General features: G+C 37.0%; 1 protein-coding gene across 1 annotated transcript; it reads right to left on the bottom strand.

Annotated features, from left to right (window-relative positions):
• Nucleotides 1–4,697: 4,697 nt before the first annotated feature.
• Nucleotides 4,698–9,930, bottom strand: LOC137240996 (carboxylesterase 1D). Its single transcript, XM_067768103.1, has 3 exons — nucleotides 8,811–9,930; nucleotides 5,632–6,093; nucleotides 4,698–5,568 (listed from the first exon to the last, which is right to left on the bottom strand). The coding sequence occupies exons 1-3, from the start codon at nucleotides 9,762–9,764 to the stop codon at nucleotides 4,786–4,788; spliced, it is 2,199 nt and encodes a 732-aa protein (XP_067624204.1). The 5' UTR covers nucleotides 9,765–9,930; the 3' UTR covers nucleotides 4,698–4,785.
• Nucleotides 9,931–22,932: the final 13,002 nt, after the last annotated feature.

The raw sequence follows: 22,932 nt of genomic DNA, 5'->3' as shown, positions 1-22,932 counted from the left end.
GACTTGAGTACATTTTGAGGTATCTTGATGAAATTTGGTATATAGATCCCCGGAAACTCATCTCAGATCGATATTTAAAATGAACGATATCGGACTATAACCACGCCCACTTTTTCGATATCGAATATTTCGAAAAACAGAAAAAATGCGATAATTCATTGCCAAAGGCGGTTAAAGCGATGAAACTTTGTAGATGGGTTGACGTTATGACGCAGAATAGAAAATTAGTAATATTTTGGACAATGGGCGTGGCACCGCCCACTTTTACACGAATGTAATTTAAAAGTTTTGCAAGCTGTAATTTGGCAGCCGTTGAAGATATCATGATGAAATTTGGCAGGAACGTTACTACTATTACTGTATATGTGCTAAATAAAAATTAGCAAAATTGGATGAAGAACACGCCCACTTTTAAAAAAAAAAAAATTTTTTAATTCAAATTTTAACAAAAAATTTAATATCTTTACTGTATATAAGTAAATTAAGTCAAAATTCCACTCCAGTAATGATATGATGAAACAGTATACAAAAATAAAAGAAAATTTCAAAATGGGCGTGGCTCCGCCCATTTTCATTTAGTTTGTCTAGAATACTTTTAATACCATAAGTCGAACAAAAACTTACCAATCCTTCTTAAATTTGGTAGGAGCATAGATTCTATGACTGTAACTGTTTTCTGTGAAAATGGGCGAAATCGGTTGAAGCCACGCCCAGTTCTTATACACAGTCCACCGTCTGTCCTTCCGCTCGGCCGTTAACACAATAACTTTAGTAAAGACCAATATATCTTTACTAAACTTAGCCCACGTACTTATATGAACTCACTTTATCTTGGTATAAAAAATGGCCGAAATCTGACCATAACCACGCCCACTTTATCGTTATCGAAAATTACGAAAAATGAAAAAAATGCGATAATTCTATACCAAATACGAAAAAAGGGATGAAACATGGTAACTGGATTGGTTTATTGACGCAAAATATAACTTTGGAAAAAACTTTGTAAAATGGGTGTGACACCTACCATATTAAGTAGAAGAAAAGGAAAAAGTTCTACAAGGCGAAATCAACAGCCCTCGGAATCTTGGCAGGAATACTGTTAGTGGTATTGCATATATAAATAAAATAGCAGTACCCGACTGATGATTTTCTGGATCACCTGGTCCACATTTTGGTCGATATCGCGAGAACGCCTTCACATATACATCTAAGGGCCACTCGCTTTTAAAACCCTCATTAATACCTTTAATTTGATATCCATATCGTACAAACACATTCTACAGTCACCCCTGGCCCACCCTAATGGCGATATCTCGAAAAGGCGTCCACCTATAGACCTAATGCCCACTCCCTCTTAAAATGCCTAGTAACACCTTTCGTTTGATACCCATATCGTACAAAGATTCTAGAGTCACCCCTGGCCCACCCTAATGGCGATATCTCGAAAAGGCGTCCACCTATAGACCTAATGTCCACTCCCTCTTAAAATGCTCAGTAACACCTTTCGTTTGATACCCATATCGTACAAACATTCTAGAGTCACCCCTGGCCCACCCTAATGGAGATATCTCGAAAAGGCGTCCACCTATAGACCTAATGCCCACTCCCTCCTAAAATGCTCAGTAAAACCTTTCGTTTGATACCCATATCGTACAAACATTCTAGAGTCACCCTTGGTCCACCTTTATGGCGATATCTCGAAAAGGCGTCCACCTATAAAACTAAGGATTACTCCCTTTTAAAATACTCATTACCACCTTTCATTTGATACCCATATCGTACAAACACATTCTAGATTCACCCCTGGCCCACCCTAATGGCGATATTTCGAAAAGGCGTCCACCTATAGAACTAAGGATTACTCCCTTTTAAAATACTCATTACCACCTTTCATTTGATACCCATATCGTACAAACACATTCTAGAGTCACCCCTGGCCCACCCTAATGACGATATCTCGAAAAGGCGTCCACCTATAGACCTCATGCCCACTCCCTCTTAAAACGCTCAGTAACACCTTTCGTTTGATACCCATATCGTACAAACATTCTAGAGTCACCCCTGGCCCACCCTAATGGCGATATCTCGAAAAGGCGTCCACCTATAGACCTAATGCCCACTCCCTCTTAAAATGCTCTGTAACACCTTTCGTTTGATACCCATATCGTACAAACACATTCTAGAGTCACCCCTGGCCCACCCTAATGACGATATCTCGAAAAGGCGTCCACCTATAGACCTCATGCCCACTCCCTCTTAAAACGCTCAGTAACACCTTTCGTTTGATACCCATATCGTACAAACATTCTAGAGTCACCCTTGGTCCACCTTTATGGCGATATCTTGAAAAGGCGTCCACCTATAGAACTAAGGATTACTCCCTTTTAAAATACTCACTACCATCTTTCATTTGATAGCCATATCATACAAACACATTCAAGAGTCACCCCTTGCCAACCCTAATGGCGACATTTCGAAAAGGCGTCCACCCATACACCTAATGCCCACTCCCTCTTAAAATGCTCAGTAACACTTTTCGTTTGATACCCATATCGTACAAATATTCTAGTGTCACCCCTGGCCCACCCTAATGGCGATATCTCGAAAAGGCGTCACGTATAGACCTAATGCCCACTCCCTCTTAAAATGCTCAGTAACACCTTTCATTTGATTCACATATCGTACAAACACATTCTAGAGACACCCCTGATCCACCTTTATGGCGATATCTCGAAACGGCGTCCACCTATGGAACTAAGGATCACTCCTTTTCAAAATACTCATTAACAGCTTTCATTTGGTACCCATATCGCACAAACATATTCTAGACTCACCCTTGGTCCACCTTTATGGCGATTTCTCGAAAAGGCGTTCACCTATAGAACTAAAGCCCATTGCCTATTAAAATACTCATTACCACCTTTCATTTGATACCCATATCGTACAAACAAATTCTAGAGTCACCCCTGGTCCACCTTAATGGCGATATCTCGAAAAGGCGTCCACCGATAGACTTAAGGCCCAGTCCCTCTTAAAATGCTCAGTAACACCTTTCATTTGATACCCATATCGTACAAACAAATTCTAGAGTCGGCCCTGGTCCACCTTTATGGCGATATCCCTAAACGGCGTCCATCCATAGAACTATGGCCTACTCTCACTTAAAATACTCTTTAATACCTTCCATTTGATACACATGTCATACAACCACATTCCAGGGTTACCCTAGGTTCATTTTCCTACATAGTGATTTTCCTTATTTTGTCTCCATAGCTCTCAACTGAGTATGTAATGTTCGGTTACACCCGAACTTATCCTTCCTTACTTGTTTATTTTATATTTATCTTAAAAATCGTTTAAGTATGCACATCATACATGTTCACTATATATTTCTTATCTTATACATCCCATTATTTGGAGATTACGAACGGAATAAGATTATTATTCAGCCCCATTCATGAAAGGTATGAAGTCTTCCGCACAGCCGAAGACAGTCCCGTCCTTAGTTGTTTTAAATTTGAAGTTTTTCCTATTTTTGTTATAAATCCACTTGGGAAATGAAATACCATTGATATGAAGCTCTTTTTTGCAAAGATATTTACTTACATACTTACTTACTTAATTGGCGCTTAACCATCTAAACGGTTACGGCCGTCCAACAAGGCGCGCCAGTCGCTCCTTCTCTCTGCCAACCGGCGCCAATTGGTCCCACCAAGGGAGTTTGAAGATAAAGCTTATTTTATTCATCCACAACCCTTTTGAAAATATTTTATATAAAAGTGGGCATGGTACTTAAGCGATTACGTTAGTTTTTCTTCAAATCATTCCTTATAGTAAAGACAGCCCTCTGCCGGATTTCGTTACGATAGGTTTAACGATTTTTGATTTATCATTAATAATATTTTTAAAATTGATTTTATCACAAGTGGCGGTGTCACGCCCATTTAAAAATTTTTTTTTCAAATTTTTATCAAGAGTCTGAATATCAGTCGACACGTCAAATTGCAACTTTCTAGGTTTATTATTTACTAAGTAATCAGGTTTTTTGTGTTTTTCAAAATGTTATATATATATATAAAAAGTGGGCGTGGTTGTCATCCTGTTTCGCTCATTTTCAATACCAATCTATTCTGAGTCCATATAAGCTCGTGTACCAAATTTGGTGAAGATATCTCAATATTTACTCAAGTCATCGTTTTAACATGCAGACGGACGGACGGACATGGCTCAATCAAATTTTTTTTTCGACACTGATGATTTTGATATATGGAAGTCTATATCTATCTCGATTCCTTTATACCTGTACAACCAACCGTTATCCAATCAAAGTTATAATATCCTGTGTACAAGTACAGCTGGGTATAAAATTGGATGTGCTTTGACTTCATATTTTAGGTTGGATCAGACCAAGGGTCTGCATCCCTATAATAACTGTGTTCTCTTTGCGTATGCGGAAGGGCAATCACTTAAAATTGACCCTTATTCAGACGCACTCTGGAAGGAAAGTGAGGAGGGGTTTCTTGTTTGAGAAAAACACCTACCGAATCTGAAGATATGTTAACGCACAAAAGTTGTAGTTGTAGCTGTTGTTAGTTGGATCAAAGTTTTTTGTTTGAAACAGCCTGCAGGAAAGCACAATTCACTTTACTTAATAGTCTCTATTTAAAGGCTGAAAATACAAAATTTATAAAACCAAATTAAAATTTTTCACTTCTGTAAAAACATTCCTTTATTTAAAAAAGTACTTTTATACATTCAAAACATATTTCAAGTATAATTAACAAATTAGCCAAGTAGACCGCCACCCCCCAACAAACCACCGGTTTCCCTGCTATTAACCGCTTGTCCTCCAGGTTTCTTGCCTCCAGTTGTTCTAGCGCCACCTCCTCCGCCACCTAATACACCACCCAGCGTATTGCCTAGACCACCACCAGCTCTTGAGCCAGAATTATTTTCACCACCAGCACCGCCACCTAAAGCATTACTTACGCCACCCAGCATACCACCAAGTCTATCACCTACTACACCTGTCAGTGGAGTTAGTAAACCAGCTAAACTTTGACAGGATGTCGAAGTCAATGGTGTTAGCGAAGCGCCTAAAACAGAGAGCTCACAAAAACGAAAATCACTATCTGCGCTAAGCTCTGTATCAACCTTGATGTATGGTATGCCATCACCGGTTACACTTTTGAAAAGCGAATCTTCTGTAGTTCCCTCCGTTTTGTCACCATTTCCAAATGATTTTGCAAACTTTACTAACATACCAATTAAGTTCGTGCGCACTTTTAAGTCCGCATCACCGCTTAGTTGAGCTTCTGGTATAGGATTACCAAATAAATCATTTACATTAAACATATAACCCAATTCATCGCCATGTGCCACGACTTCAGAGTTGCTATAAGCAGATTGTTCGGAAACGATCGGCAAACCACGCAGAAAATTTATACCCTTGGAGCGTGTGCCATTGTATTCAAAGCTGTACATAAATGAGGGTGCAATTTTGGACCAAACTTGCGTCGTTAGTACAGCGGGTAGATTGAAGAGAATGTCGGTGGTGGATTCTATAACCTTTTAAGGATATGAAGGAATGTAAATACATTATGAGACTTAAGATAAAGTTATAAAATTTACCTTCGACAGCACTTGATCCAAATTAAGCATTTCAGGCACCTTCAGCACATCATTCAGTGTCGGCGTTAAGGCAGCGCTCAAGCCCGGCAGCATCGGTTTTGCTATTTCTCCAGTTATCTGATCAATGCGCAGGAATCCAGTCAGATCCTTCAATGCATCGGTTAAAGAACTAAGAAATTTTTCCGCAGATCCAAATATTTGATTGATTTTATTAACGCTCACAGCATTTGCAGTTTCATGTTTGGTCACGCCCGTTAACAAAGGTATCGCTGTGAAATTGCCGCTCCGCAGCTGTTGATCCGGCTCACTCTCAATTATGCTCGGCAACGCACGTCCATCGTTTTCCCCTTCTATGTGTGGCATAAAGCCAACATTTCCTGATAGACCTTTGACTAGCGCGCGTCCAGCAAGCCGTTCTGTCTGAATTTTTGAGTCGTTTTCAATGATCTCTTTAGCTGATTTCTGAAAAGAAACGAAAATGGTTTAGCAAGACCGTAGTGGTGTGGTGGTAGCTTGCTTCGCCTACTCTACCAAACGGCCTGGGTTCAAGTCCAGGAAAAATCAACATAAAAACTTATAAAAAAGGTTTATTCAATTAGAAAAAAGTTTTTCTATATGCAATTGCGTTTCGGCAGGAGGTTTCGCAAACACTCCAAGTGTATTTATGTCATATAAAGCTTCTCAGTCAAAATTCATCGTGCAACTTTTTAATTTTTCTTGTGATGGGACTTGAATGTTTTATACCCAGTCCGAGATGCAATCAAATGGATTTTCCATAGCCATAGTCGTCCAGGAAATTGTATAACTCAGTTGTTCTTGCAAAAATATTGTCTCTAGTGTAGGATTTGATTTCATAGACTTAGAGCCTTTCTTTACGCTTATAGCGATGCTTCACATATTGAAGTCTTGTGAGCGCGAAAGTGTGGTAAATTATCTCATTTCAAGATCGAGGAGTATCCGCTTTCCTCGGTTTCATTTTTTTTATTTTTTTACATAAGCTGGAAACCCGGAAAAAATATCTTAAGTCGTTTGGCACCTACTTTCAGGTATCTGCAGTTATCTCGAAGAAAGATAGGAAGTCTCTGTCTATCCTCGCCTTATACGCAATCAAGCCTAAGCCTAAAAGCTTGTTGCTGAAAAATTTTGAAGAGGGTACACAATAGCAACACCAACTGTCTAGGCTACGGATGTACCGAAGAAAAATCGATTTCAGTATGGGAAGCAAATTTCAATGTGGTTGGTTGAGTGAAGCCAATAGAATCAATCTTTGCGATTGGTACTAAGATAAGAGGTGAAGTTACTTGAATGTATGCAATTTTAAGGTCGGCCTTTGGAAAATTGTGTGGAGCATACCCAGGGACTATAATCGGTAACAGATTTCTCGAGACATCTGTAGTGACCGTAGCATGTATATTGCAAAGGGCGGCCAACGGAGATTCTCTGCAAGCTTTGGTAGCCTTTTTGGGCAAAGAAGGACTAACAGTGTACTATCAGTGTCTTTCCCGGTGCTATCGAACAACTTTTGAATGGTTTTTGTAAAATTTTTTTATAAGCTATCCACCGATAATTTGGTAGATAAGTAGCTTAAGACATATTACGGCTAAGAACTTTTAATCGGTGAAGTGTTTGGTGCTGTTGTTGTTGTTGCAGCGATAAAAACACTCCCCGAAGGTTTTGGGAAGTGATATCGAAGTAGATATGCCTTTTCCGGGTATAACTCCAGTACGTTGTGCTTACAAGCACCATAAAGATACAAGCCCAACCACATATCGAACGATTTATAAGGACCACATTAAAATTTCTAGTCCAAATTGCCATAGCCTACACTGTAATAAGGAGACAAGCGACGTGAGTATGTACTTCAGAGATACCTCGGTAGTCCGACAAACTTCGATATCATCCGTGGGAAGACAAACTTGCTGTACACTGTCCGTTGCTGCTGTTGCTAGACTCATCATTAATACTCTGTTTAGGGAGGAATGTGGTGGGAAATTTATATCGGATGGAAGTTTGCTGAACCTGTTCAAGTATTGTATACGGGAATGGGGAAGTTGTTCTGTCAGAGGAGGTATCAGCATAAAATTTTGGCTGCCCGAATACTGCAAACCCCTTCAACTGGGGCTGTTACTATAAGAGATGCGTTAGGCGTGCTATTATCAGCCGTTTTAAGTTTAAATTTAATAATTACTTCGAAAGTAAGTGACTTTCAAAACACTAAACTATACATGGTTTCGGTCAAGAGCTGTCACGGCTTGACCTGAACAGAAGTTGCATCGACATTTTGTTGATAAGAAAAATTGACTAGGCGCCAGCAAAAGCAGCTATTTTGATCCAAGCAGGCACTTGTGTGACTGAATGTGGCTACTAATACCGACTATGAGGCTCTTATTACACCACTCCTTTTTCGGTGGGCATCGAATTAACTGACCAAGTGCTCGCCTGATATCAGCGTCAGCCTGGACAGCTCTACCAAAGTTCATCTATTTATTCATCAGCTGTGTAAACCGATGGAGGAAGTCGTGGTGGAATCATCATATTATGCTGAGCTATTTAGTTTTTGCGGGGAAGATACTCAAATGCCTCAGTGGGTACGTGCTCCACTCTCCGAACTAAATATCTTAGATTGATGTCCACCGTATATGTAATTGAACCGTTGCCACATGCAGTTTTGCTAATTAATAGGAAGTCACAGATCCAGCTAAACACTTGCCCAAATGAGCTGCTCCTTGGCAGCAGTCAAGCCGCCTAGTTGTCAACTCATCAAAATGGATCACAAGCTTTCTGCTATGAAATCACAGTCCACATATTTAGTCTAGAACTGTTAATAATATTTAAAGTGCACAGCGGGCTGCTAAATTTGTAGTCAGCGTTTACTTTTTTAGTGACTCTGTTTCGAGTTTGAAATAAATGTCATTGTCATTAGTTCTCTTTCAAACGTCAATGAATGTCAATTGACTTTAGTAGTGGCACTATTACAGGTCACCCGGAGAGCTCGTTATTTAGGCATTTTGGTATTTTTAAAGATTTAAACCGTCGTCACTTCATATTTTGGTTTCATTTTTATACTTAGCTTATGACTTCTTTTTCTCAAGGTCACTCAGAGTTAAACAACTTTGTTCGTTTCATTTCGCACACTCTCACTTCATCTTACACACACATACAAACAATTTCATATCTACCTTTCTCAAGCACTGCACAATTGTTAGTTCATTCGTAGTCGGGCAACCGTTTATGGTCGCCACCTCTTCAACACTCTGCACCGGTTCCTTATCGGCTGCGTATTGTGAAAGCGCTGAACCTGACATTGCCACCACACCCGATAAATCAGCAGCGGAACGTGCCGAACGTGACATTGATAAATACATTGCACTCGCTGCACCCGAACCATGTCCAATGGCCTTGACTTGCTTTGGATCGCCGCCAAAATGATGAATATAATCATTAACCCAACGTAATGCCGCTGCCATATCGAAAATCGCCAAATTGCCATCAAATTCTTTTGTACCATCACCCATAATACCCAAAGAGCCGAGACGATATTGTGGCGCCACAACAATAACACCTTGCTGCGCCATAGGTGTGGCATCATATTGTGCTGCAGAACCATAACGAAAACCACCCGGATGTATCCATACATAAACGGGCAAACCGGTCGTTTCATCGGGCATACGTGGTGTATAAACATTTAGCAGTAAGCAGTTCTCTTCACCTACAATGAGAATTGGATCATATGGATCGGGTTGTATGCACGGAGGACCATGGCGCGTAGCATTAATATCACCAGCCATGCGTTTGTAGACGGGACGCGCATAACGTAATAATCCAATTGGTGGTTGGGCATAATGCATTCCTAAGAAAGAGTAAATGCCGGTGCGGTTGTTACGAAAACCTTCGACGCGCGCATCGCGATTAAAGGTGCGCGTGAAGACTACGGGATCGTCTGGCGGTGGCGCTTTTGACTGTCGCCCGCCAACTATGCGTTTAACGCGATGATGAGTGTTTTCACGTTCTACGCGCGTCGCATTACATAAATTTTGTTGAATACTTGCGCAAATTATTAAAAGAAAAACTAGCTGCAAATTAAACGCGTTAAATTTTGTATTTAACGATTTTAGTTGCGCCGTCGACGACATAATGAACTGAAGTGGTGAGCACGTTAGCGCGTTTTGACGCTATTTTTGTACTTGCCAGTTATGCACTCATCAAGCTTTTACACAGGGAATGTCAATCATAAACTGATGCTTTGCTTTGAGCGTGAGCATGTGTTTCGGTTCAGCGCTTAGCGTGTGAGTTACTACCGGCCCGGCTCAATTGTTGACGCATACGAGTTTCCATATGCTATGAGTACATACAACATGTAGCGTGCGCTTTTCGATATGTTTGAATTTCTAAGTGATTTGCGTAAAGCGGAAGGGGCCTGTTCTGAATGCTGATTAGCTTTAAATTTTTTGTGCTTTGCTTTTATTTTTAATATTTCGCTTTTTTTTATTTGGTTCTGGGATCTCGTTGATTTAATAAGCTTTACGTGTTAAGCACTTTATATATGTATAAATCCTTATACCCAGCTGTAGTTGAACGTTTGAAAAGCCAAAAATAATTTGTAGCTATTTTCGTGAACCGATTTACTTTTTGGTACCAGAGTATCTCTTCTGGAATGGTTTACTGACTCATTTTGGAAGCAATGACTTTTTAGTCCTCAGTTCCTTTTCAGAACCAGCTACCAGTTTTGAACCGATACTTTATTCGAAAAAATTTCATTTTTTTAACACGTTCCAAGTTACTTTTAAGAACCGATTATATTTTGAAATGTCTTTGAATCGGTTTATTTTTGAAAACAAATAAAATTTAGAATATGTTACATGGATTCCTTTTTATATACCGCTTTGTATTTTGAAATGGGGTCCTTTCTAAAAACGGGATGCTTTTAAGAGGCCGAGTGCACTTTAGAGACCGGCTACTTTTTTGGAACCGAATGCATTATTGGAATGGCCTACTATTTGGGCACCCATGCCTTTGCTGACACCAGTTTTTTTCTTGATAACTAAGTCTTGCCCTTGTGTCGGTAGAAAGTTATTTGCTCCGCAGCTCATTCATTCCAACTGGTTAGCTTGTGCCCACAGAAAGCAGGTGCGAGAGCCGCAGGGCAATGTCATTAGCAGTCTTTAACGATAACAGACTTTTGGCGTTATACTTTTGGGCTGCAAAAAAATAGTGATACCACCCGATGTTAAAACCGCTAATTGCGCGCAGATCTTGAACACTGGAGGCATGAAGTATGTCATTAGAAACATTAGCCATTTGGATACGAACTTCCCATGGAACCCTTGTTCCTTGACTGATGATCTTATGTTTGAAAAAGTGCTCCAGCGAAGCGAAAATTTAGGTATGATATGAGGTGAAGTTCCAAAAAGTAAAATACTCCGATTGTGGGGCGTTAAAATCACCAGGCGTTGAAATTGGCAAGGTCCATTCCTTCAACGTACCATTGGACCATCTGAATGAGTCAGAAATCTAGTTAATCGAACTAAAGCTCAGCGGGAGAAGGTGGAAGCCCTTATGCAGGAGAAAAGATCAAGCTAAAGAAAAGGCCCAAAGCAGTAGTATTTTATATATACGTAAAGTATCAAACCGGAGACACAACTAGTATTATTATTAGGTTTCGATGTCTTGCGACCTCTATTAAGATATATTTTGTTAATATTTCTGCCTATTAGTGTATGTGTGACCTTTTGATGTAATTAAGAACCCCTTCAGGGTTTTTACTCCATATTACAAAGAGATTAAGAGTCACGCTATTTAGATGGGCGTGTATCTGCCTTGCCAGCGCGACGCATTCGCAGACAATCAGAACCGGCGTTTCATGCTCCAGCTCACAAGAGCAACACATTTGTGTATCGGATAAATTTAACTTACTAAGTTGACATTGTAGACCACAGTGTTCTGTAAAGTACGCTGTGAGATTTCGTAGGTTATCTCTGTTTAGATTAATGATTTAAGCTGATACTCTCGTTGTTGGGAATATTACTCCTATTACTATATGTATGCCTAATAAAAATTAGCAAAATCAGAGAACGACCACGACCACTTTAAAAAAAATTTTTTTAAAGTCAAATTTTAACAAAAAATTTAATATCTTTACAGTAAATAAGTAAATTATGTCAAGGTTTATCTCCAGTAATGATATGGTGCAACAAAATACAAAAATAAAAGAAAATTTCAAAATGGGCGTGGCTCCGCCCTTTTTCATTTAATTTGTCTAGGATACTTTTAATGCCATAAGACGAAAAAAAAATTCACCAATCCTTGTGAAATTTGGTAGGGGCTTAGCTCCCAGGACGATAACTGTTTTCTGTGAAAAAGGGCGCAATCGGTTTAATCTACGCCCAGTTTTTATACACAGTCGACCGTCTGTCCTTCGCTCGGCCATTAACACGATAACTTGAGCAAAAATCGATATATCTTTACTAAACTCAGTTCACGTATTTATCTGAACTCACTTTGTATTGGTATAAAAAACGGCCGAAATCCGACTATGACCACGCCCACTTTTTCGATATCAAAATTACGAAAAATTAAAAAATGCCATAATTCTATACCAAATACGAAAAAAGGGATGAAACATGGTAATTGGATTGGTTTATTGACGTAAAATATAACTTAAGAAAAAAACTTTGTATAATGGGTGTGACACCTACCATATTAAGTAGAAGAAAATGAAAAAGTTCTGCAGGACGAAATAAAAAACTCTTGAAATCTTGGCAGGATACTGTTCATGGTATTACATATATAAATAAATTAGCGGTATCCGACAGATGATGTTCTGGGTCAGCCTGCTCCACATTTTGGTCGATATCTGGAAAACGCCTTCCCATATACAACTACCACCACTCCCTTTTTAAACCCTCATTAACACCTTTCCTTTGATTCCCATATCGTACAAAAAAATTCTAGGGTCACCCCTGGTCCACCTTTATGGCGATATCTGGAAATGGCGTCCACCTATAGAACTAAGCCCACGCCCTTTTAAAATACTCACTAGCCACTTTCATTTCACATGTCATACAAACACATTCCAGAGTTACCCTCGGTTCATTTTCCTACATGGTTATTTTTGTTTTTTTTATGTCACCATAGCTCTCAACTGAGTATGTAATGTTCGGTTATACCCGAACTTAACCTTCCTTACTTGTTTGATTTAGGTTTTGGTTGAAAAATAAAACAAATTAATTTTCCACGATCAGATAGGTAATTTTATGCTTTTGGTGTACACATCTGGGTATATGTTTTAAGATTTTATGGGAGCTTATTTTTTTTCTATTTTTAGCTTTTTTATTTCGCTCGTTCATATAATTTGCTATTCGTGTATGGTAATATTATAGATTTTTATTGTAATGCTTATCACCCAGCAGTTGCCTTGAAACGAAATTGAAATTATTTTTTGAAATTTTCTAGTTTATCTCATATCTAAATATTTATATTAGGGTGGTAATTATAAATCAAATAAGTGATGTCTTACAGTATCTTCGCACGGTGGGGTATTTGATCAATCTAGCTGGCCAAAATTGAAACAGCAGTAATTTCCGTTCAAAAAGAGGTTGTCTCACTTCATTGTTATCAAACCGAATATTTGACAGTAAATCACTGTGTTCTGCGCAGAAATACTGTGGATCGGGCCGCCGTTTTCGGATGGACCCGGGGTAATTTTTTGGCACTACATGGATATGTCAATATGGGTATCAAACGAAAAGTATTTTACTCCGCATTTCTATTGACATTTTTAAGAAGTGTTGCCACTTGGGGTTGCCACCTCACATTCTATTTTATATTTCTTTGTATATCCACTACCAGCTCGGAAATGGCTTAACCGATTTTAATCAAATTTATTTCAGCGATATAGTATTACATTTTAAGACTTTTCACCTAGGTGTTACCACTGAGGATGTTTTCACAAGGTTGCCACCTTTTGCCAAGAGTATCAGTCTCTTACAAAATTGACCACCACTCAAAAAATCCCGAGTATGCGCAGCAATTCTTGTTATTAAACTTTGAAACTTTGAAACACAAGCTTATGTATTGCTAAAAAATTACTGACATGATATACGATGAAAAAAAGATACATTTTTTTGTTTGCAAGGTATTTAAAAAATTTAATATATATATAGGTAGAAAAACTCAGTTAAAACATGCGGTATAAAAAATCTAACATATGAATTAAAAACACATTAACCTCTCCTAAAAGAAAATGTAACTAGATTTTATTAAGGCTAAACAAGTGAACAAATATTGAGGTTAGAAAGGTATATAGCTTTTTGATCCAAAAATACATCGAAGTGCACACAACTTTTATACAACTTTAAATGGGCGCGGTTAGCTCCGTTGACATTCCAGATGGGTTTTGGGTATGTATACTATTCAGTGGGCATCTAGGAACACCAGGGAGTATATTAAAAAAAAATTGGAATATTTTGAGAAATCGTCTTGCGGCCAGCTAGATTGTTCAAATACCCCACCGTGCGTCCCTCCAAACGGTAATATCTAGATGAAAAATATTGCATATAAATTTTGGTCCGGGGTTCAAAGTTAAGATTTTTCAATACAATAGACGGTATTACACTTGGATGTTTGGTACCTATGGCTACCGCACAGTGGTTAAAATTTAGATTTTATTAAACGAGCCGTACACGTGCGCATCTTGCGCAACCAATCTAAAAGTCTCTTATCACATATCAACATAAATCAGCTGTTCTATCAATCAATTAAAATTTACAGCTTGCGCTGCCATTTGGTGTATGAGAGCAACTGCCGGTAATGCAGTGCAAATATTCACAATAGTGCTATAGTACAAATAGATTTCTTTGTGTGCTCACAATCGTTTATTTTTAGCAAATTATCTTAATAAAATATAGCTAAACAAAAGCACTACAACCAAAATTGCCAAAGCTCGCAAAAAGCCCGAATCTCCTTTACAACAAAACTTTATTTATACATTTTGATTCCAAATAAGGGCGAAAAAGGGACACGTACATAAAAACAGCAATTAGAAATAATATATATGGTTAAGTTTTTGTAAAGCAATCTGAGCATGAGAGCTCTGTGCGAAACTCCACATCCATCTGTACGAAATTACACTCCACGAAACATCCAATCCGCGTCGAAATATCACCAAGTTTTATCAAAATTTCATATGATATTTTTGATCTATGTATTACCGTTTGGAAGAGTAAGACTGAAAATAAAATATTTCTTTTTGCGACCACCCTAATGTACATACATAACGCCCCTGGACCATTACAAAATCCTCAAAACTCTAAAAAAAATCAAATGAACTAAATTTGCTCTCCCTAAGTGCCCCAAAAATAAAAATTTAAATTTAAATTGAGTACTTGAATGAGTGTGGTGTTTTTGTATTGTTTCAAGCACGGCTCGATAGGTTTTTTTTTTTTACTAACTACATATTTAGTGCTTATCACCCATAATTTGAATGATATATAACATTACATGCTAAATCAATATTTTATCAAATAACAGCTCAATACAGTTACTTAACAAATTTTTTGCACAGAAAAAAATCCACACCGAGCGTGACAAGCAGTGATCAATAAAAATAAGTGTAATACAGTAGCTGTTTTTCAAACATTTAAAGTTATTTATTTCTGTTTCTATTGAACTGTAATATTTCTATCTCATTTTTCAATGAGACTGTCATAACACTCATCATTTTTTTATTTATGAATTTACAAAAAAACAAGTAAGGAAGGTTAAGTTCGGGTGTAACCGAACATTACATACTCAGCTGAGAGCTATGGTGACAACATAAGTGAAAATAACCATTTAGGAAAATGAACCGAGGGTAGCCCTGGAATGTGTTTGTATGATATGTGTATCAAATGGAAGGCATTAAAGAGTATTTTATGAGGGAGTGGGCCATAGGTATATAGGTAGAAGCCATTTAGGGATATCGCCATAAAGGTCGATCACGGTTGACTCTATTTGTTTGTACGATATGGGTATCAAATCAAAGGGGTTAATGAGTATTTTAAAAGTGAGTGGGCCTTAGTTCTATAGGTGGAAGCCTTATCGAGATATCGCCATAAAGGTGGACCAGGGGTGACCCTAGAATGTGTTTGTACGATATGGGTATCAAATTAAAGGTATTAATGAGGGTTTTACAAGGGAGTTGGCCTTAGTTCTATAGGTGGACGCCTTTTCGAGATATCGCCATAAAGGTGGACCAGGGATGACTCTAGAATATGTTTGTACGATATGGGTATCAAATTAAAGGTATTAATGAGGGTTTTAAAAGGGAGTGCGCCTTAGTTCTATAGGTGGACTCTAGACTTTGTTTGTACGATATGGGTATCAAATTAAAGATATTAATGAGGGCTTTAAAAGGGTGGTGGTAGTTGTATATGTGAAGGCGTTTTCCAGATATCGACCAAAAAAGGGTGACCCAGAACGTCATCTGTTGGATACCGCTAATTTGTTTATTTTTGTAATACCACGAAGAGTATTCCTGCCTAGAATCCAAGGGCTTTTGTTTCGCCCTGCAAAAATTTTTTCGTTTTCTTCTTCTTATTATGGTAGGTGTCACACCCATTTTACAAAATTTTTTTCTAAAGTTATATTCTGTGTCAATAAACCAATCCAATTACCATTTTTCATCCCTTTTTTCGTATTTGGTATAGAATTATGGCATTTTTTTCATTTTTCGTAATTTTCGATATCTAAAAAGAGTGCGTGGTCATAGTCGGATTTCGGCCATTTTTATACCAATTCAAAGTGAGCTCGGATAAGTGCGTGAACTGAGTTTAGCAAAGATATATCGATTTTTATTCAAGTTATCGTGTTAACGGCCGAGCGGAAGGACAGACGGTCGACTGTGTATAAAAAGTGGGCGTGGCTTCAACCGATTTCGCCCTTTTTCACAGAAATAAGTTATCGTCCTAGAATTTAAGACCCTACCAAATTTCACAAGGATTGGTAAATGTTTGTTAAACTTACGGCATTAAAAGTATCCTAGACAAATTAAATGAAAAAGGGCGGAGCCACGCCCATTTTGAAATTTTCTTTTATTTTTATATTTTGTTGCATCATATCATTACTGGAGCTGAATAGTGACATAATTTACTTATATACTGTAAAGATATTAACTTTTTTTTCTTAATTTGACTTAAATTTTTTTTTATTTTTTTTAAAGTGAGCGTGGTCATTCTCCGATTTTCCTAATTTTTATTAAGCATACATATAGTAATAGGATTAACGTTCCTGCCAAATGTCATCATGATATCTTCAACGACTGCCAAATTACAGCTTGCAAAATTTTTAAATTACCTTCTTTTAAAAGTGGGCGGTGCTAAGCCCGTTGTCCAAAATTTTACTAGTTTTCTATTCTGCGTCATAAGTTCAACTGACCTACCAAGTTTCATCGCTTTATCCGTCTTTGGTAATGAATTATCACACTTTTTCGAAAAAGTGGGCGTGGCTATAGTCCGATATCGTTCATTTTAAATAGCATTCTGGGATGAGTGCTCAGGAACCTACGTACCAAATTTCATTAAGATACCTCAAAATTTACTCAAGTTATCGTGTTAATGGGCGGACGGACGGACAGACATGGCTAAATCAAATTTTTTTTCCATCCTGATGATTTTGATATATGGAAGTCTATATCTATCTCGATTCCTTTATACCTGTACAACCAACCGTTATCCATCGAAGTTAATATACTCTGTGAGCTCTGCTCAACTGAGTATAGAAAAATTTTGGTCATATGGTGAATTACAAAAGTTAGTATGTTAAGTTTGCTAGAGCTCGACTAAGGATTGAAGTTAGACCATTACAGAGGTAACTTTACCAGAAACAAAATTTTCCGACTTGTTTGAGAAGAGCTTCGTCTGATTCTTATCGGTAATAAACGATAATTACAAATTATTGTTTTATTATAGGCTTATTATCGATAGCGCATTATTATCGTCGACCTATCGGTTCATCATCGGTTTGTTAGCGCCTTGTCGTCAGCCTTTTATTGGTTTCTTATAGGCTTGTGATCGACGGGTTACGGATATGTCATTTATTTAAAATTTCATGGGTGTCCGCTAAAATCAACAACACGTCGATTCATATTAGTAACGCTCCGATAAGAGATAATTTTGTAATAAGGAAACCGATAAAATTTCTATAACTTTTGACAAGAAATCGACAAAAAAATTGTAACCTTCCGATAACTTCCCGATAGCAAATTGGTAAAACTCCAATAACAACTCAATAACTTCTCGATAAACCTTCGATGCCATTAAGAATATTTATACATTTTCGATAAATAATTGAAAACTTTTTGACCATGAATAGCAAATATATATAGTAACATATCGATAGCCATTTGATTATATATCGATTATTTTAAATGAGTAACCAATATCTTTTGCATAACAAATCGATAACTCGTCGATAACCAATCAATAAATAATCGATAATCTTAGTTATAAGTTGCAAATTTGTAAAACTTCGATAACATTTGGAAAACCGGTATTTTTGCATAAGAATACGATAACAAACCGATAACCAATCGATAAATTATCGATAATTTTAGTTATAAGTTTCACATTTTTAAAACTTCGATAAAAAATCGAAAACTTGTATATATCTCAACTGTAACACACCTAAAAAACGATAACTTATGGATTACACGCCTACAACATGTCTATAGAAACTGATAACTTATGAATGCAAAATCGTCAACATTTCTATAATAAATTGATAATACGGGTTTGACTTCTAACCTTTTCTTGAACGTCTTGGACACAGTGAACCTATTATTATGTAGAGGTTCATCCACGCACGCCGTGGTATAGAAGTAATGTGGTCTGCTGCCGTACCGAAGCTCCTAGGCTCGACTTTCCAGAAAAAGCAGAATAAAAATGTTTGAGACAATTTTTTTTTTTTTTTTAAACTTTTAGGCAGTAATTTTGCAGGCAATTCGAATATTTGGACTCTCCGACTTAGCTCGCTCCAGCATGCTAGATAGGACAGACTGTTATATAACGACGATTGCACCCTGGGTGAGATTTCACACCATAATTTTATCGAAATGGGAATGCAGGGGTAGATCAAGTGGGACAAAGAATCACTGAGCTGGTTCCTAAGAGGTCGAAGTTCAAAGTGAAGGTCGGTGACAAGGTTTTCTTTAAGCATATCGATACAACTCAAATCAATTTGTAATAAAATTTTGACTACCCGATAATTGTGAACAATCGATCATTTGTATCAATATGAAAAATTGATTGTAGATGCACGAAAGTCAGAAGAACAGCTGACTTCTGTTCACAACTTTAGCTTGCACTTAACTGATAGCCGATGCTTGAGATAACATGTAGAAAATGAGAATTTTGTTAACTTATAGATAGGTGACTAGCTAAAAGAGGTGTAAAGGGCAATTACACCAGTATTCATCTCATTTCACATCCTTCGTGTGTGTCTTGAATAGTATTTGTCTAGCTAATTTCTATCGAAGCTATACTACTTTTCACATTCTATCGAAACTATACTACTTTGCATAACTTGTCAGTTGGGTTTTCTACAGTGCATGCTTAAATGAATGTGTCATTGGCCAACTTTCCTAAATCTACATTTGTGCTTCAATTTATTTCCATTTCAAGGCATCTATGGTAATGTAATGCAATATTTTAGTTTGAAATTTGCATTTTATTTCGTCTCAAATGCAGATCAAGTGCGCCGCCAGCAGAAGAAGAACTCAATTGAGCAAAAAGCTTTTTGGTATTACGAATGAATGCACTTAGAAACAAATTGTATTTATTCCAACATACATTTATGTTCATATTTTTATATTTGTTTTAGCATATATATCGGATAATGCCTAAATTTTGGTTGGCTTATGTACTAAGTTCCAAAAAAATTTTAACCTTTTCGTTTATATTCTGGAAAAGTGCCTTCCTTATAACACATACATTTATACAAATACATAGAGATTTTTACATGCGTTTTGCTTTTAGTTATTTCGATCTGCATTTATTCCTACAAACATCTGAAGATTTATTTCATTTTATTGCTAAATAATTGAGTTTATTGATTTTCTATTTTAATTTATCAAAAGCTTTATTATTCTTTAGAATCATATAACTAAAAAGATTTTGGATACTGGTTATTTTATTGTGGTTGCTTATGAAATAAATCTTTTAAGATATTGAATTTCTTGTATATTTATTTTATATCGCCTATTAATCTTTTTTATAATTTTGCGAATATTTATACTCACATTGGGATGTTTTTGTTTGCCAAATATTTTTTTTTAACTTTTAATTTGTAGAAGAATTTGTGTGTACTTTTAATCGGCTTGTAGTAATCACATCATATGTCAGTTGTAAATAAATGTCGCACAATCACAACTGCAATCTAAGCAGATGGGACACCGAACAAGCACGCACACATATCCACTGCAGCTAAGAGCACATGCGACATTACACACACTTGTAGAGAGCCATAAAGAGCGCATACGACTTTACTTTCATATATGCAATAGTGAATATGAGATTCAGCATATGAGAGAAATAAATATGTAACTAATCGATTAGGCTGTTGGCTGAAAATATAAACCCTTGCAGAAATAAGCGAACGAGGCAACTGAGAATATAAAAGTAGCATTATCCAAGCGATGATAATTCAGTCTGATTTTAAGCGTAAACGAAGTAATTTCAATTGTGAAAGAACATTTTGATATACTGAAGATTGTAATTTGTTCCTTCAACAGTTCAGTGATTCGAACGATAAAAGGAGGCAAATAGTAATCGAGAACTTTTGAGGTTTCAACAATAAAGTTCTGTTCTCGACGTAATGCAGATAGATAAGAATAATCAAGCCAATAGCTGTTATACTCGCTTAGAAAAATTTGTTTAGTACTAGATATTTTGCGTTATTTGGGCGCTATTTAGATCACGGTTATACCGCAAAATTATTCCACCCTAATTAAAATTTATATATTTCACGTACCTATATATGTGAGTTTAATTGTAGAAAATCAAGGATATGCATTTGCATATACACATTTGCAAAGTCAAACAAATTTTAATTACATACAATTCTTAATAAACACTTAATTTGGCTTTTTCTTATGTAAATTCATTTGATTTTATATTTTTGCGGAGGCATTCTAAAACGAAGTTTATTGAATTAATGATGACTCACTGATTTAGGAACTAGGGTTTGTAATATAGTAATTGGGTTTTTGAAAATTTCTTTAGTTGAAAGCTACGGATGGTTTTCCTTTTCAATGATGAGTTGCCGATTTAATTGGCTATTAATAACAAAGGTTATCAATGAATCATCGATCGTTTATCGAAGAGTTACCAGCTCGATATCGGTTTACTGTTGAAAAGTTATGGACTGTTTATCAAAGAGTTATCAAAAAGTTATCAATTTAGTGTTCAAAGTTTTCGATTTACTTTAGGTACTATAGTTATCAAAAAAAAATGCGTTTAAATATAGAAATTTTACCGATTTTTTATCAAAAAAATATCGGAAAGCTATCAATTTATTATTAAGAAATTATAGATAATTTATCGAAAAGTTATCGATATGCCGTTTTTGCCATTTTAATATGTTATCATAAATTTAAAGGTTTGCTATCGCAAAGTTATCAATTTTTTATATCAAATCTATACAATATAAAAATAACCAAAATAACGTCGAAGTTATCGAAAGAATTCCAAAGAAGAGAACAATTTTAAAAATGTAACCGGCTCTTTAAAAGTAACCAGTTTAAATACAAGAACCGGTTACAAAAATGAAGCCCTTTCCAAAAAAAAATTAACAGGTTTAAGAAAATAATCAGTTCTTAAAAAAGTAACCGGTTCTAAAATGATTCCAAAACAAGTAAGGAAGGCTAAGTTCGGGTATAACCGAACATTACATACTCAGTTGAGAGCTGTGGAGACAAAGTAAGGGAAATCACCATGTTGTAATAGGAACCTAGGGTAACCCTGGAATGTGTTTGTATGACATGTGTATCAAATGGAAGGTATCAAAGAGTATTTTGAGAGGAAGTGGGCCATAGATCTATAGATGGACGCCATTTAGGGATATCGCCATAAAGGTGGACCAGGCCTGACCCGAGAATTTGTTTGTACGATATGGGTATCAAATGAAATGTGTTAATGATAATTTTAAAAGGGAGGGGGCCTTAGTTCTATAGGTGGACGCATTTCGGAATATCGTTATAAAAGTGGACCTGGGTTGACTCTAGAATGTGTTTGTACAATATGGGTGTCAAACGAAAAGTGTCATAAGTGTTTTAAAAGGGAGTGGGCCTTTGTTCTATGGGTGGACGCCTTTTCGGGATATCGCCATAAACTTGGACCAGGGGTGACTCTAGAATGCGTTTGTACAATATGGGTATCAAACGAAAGATGCTAATGAGTATTTTAAAAGGGTGTGGGCCTTAGTTCTATAGGTGGACGCCTTTTCGAGATATCGCCATAAAGGTGGACCAGGGGTGAATCTAGAATTTGTTTGTACGATATGGGTATCAAATGAAAGGAGTTAATGAGTATTTTAAAAGGAAGTGGGCCTTAGTTCTATAGGTGGATGCCCTTTCGAGATATCGCCATAAATGTGGGCCAGGGGTGACTCTAGAATTTTTGTGTACGATATGGGTATCAAATGAAAGGTGTTAATGAGTATTTTAAAAGGGTGTGGGCCTTAGTTCTATAGGTGGACGCCTTTTCGAGATATCGACATAAAGGTGGACCAGGGGTGACTCTAGAATTTGTGTGTACGATATGGGTATCAAATGAAAGGTGTTAATGAGTATTTTAAAAGGGAGTGGGCCTTAGTTCTATAGGTGGATGCCTTTTCGAGATATCGCCATAAAGGTGGGCCAGGGGTGACTCTAGAATTTTTTTGTACGATATGGGAATCAAATGAAAGGTGTTAATGAGTATTTTAAAAAGGCGTGGGCCTTAGTTCTATAGGTGGACGCCTTTTCGAGATATCGACATGAAGGTGGACCAGGGGTGACTCTAGAATTTGTTTGTACGATATGGGTATCAAATGAAAAGTGTTAATGAGTATTTTAAATAGGAGTGGGCCTTAGTTCTATATGTGGACGCCTTTTCGAGATATCGCCATAAACGTGGACCAGGGGTGACTCTAGAATGTGTTTGTACGATATGGGTATCAAATTAAAGGTATTAATGAGGGTTTTAAAAGGGAGTGGCCCTTAGTTGTATATGTGAAGGCGTTTTCGAGATATCTACCACAATGTGGACCAGGGTGATCCAGAACATCATC

Source organism: Eurosta solidaginis, chromosome 2 (genome assembly GCF_040869045.1).
Source record: "Eurosta solidaginis isolate ZX-2024a chromosome 2, ASM4086904v1, whole genome shotgun sequence".
Classification (NCBI taxonomy): domain Eukaryota; kingdom Metazoa; phylum Arthropoda; class Insecta; order Diptera; family Tephritidae; genus Eurosta; species Eurosta solidaginis.
This window is presented reverse-complemented; position numbering and strand designations above follow the sequence as displayed.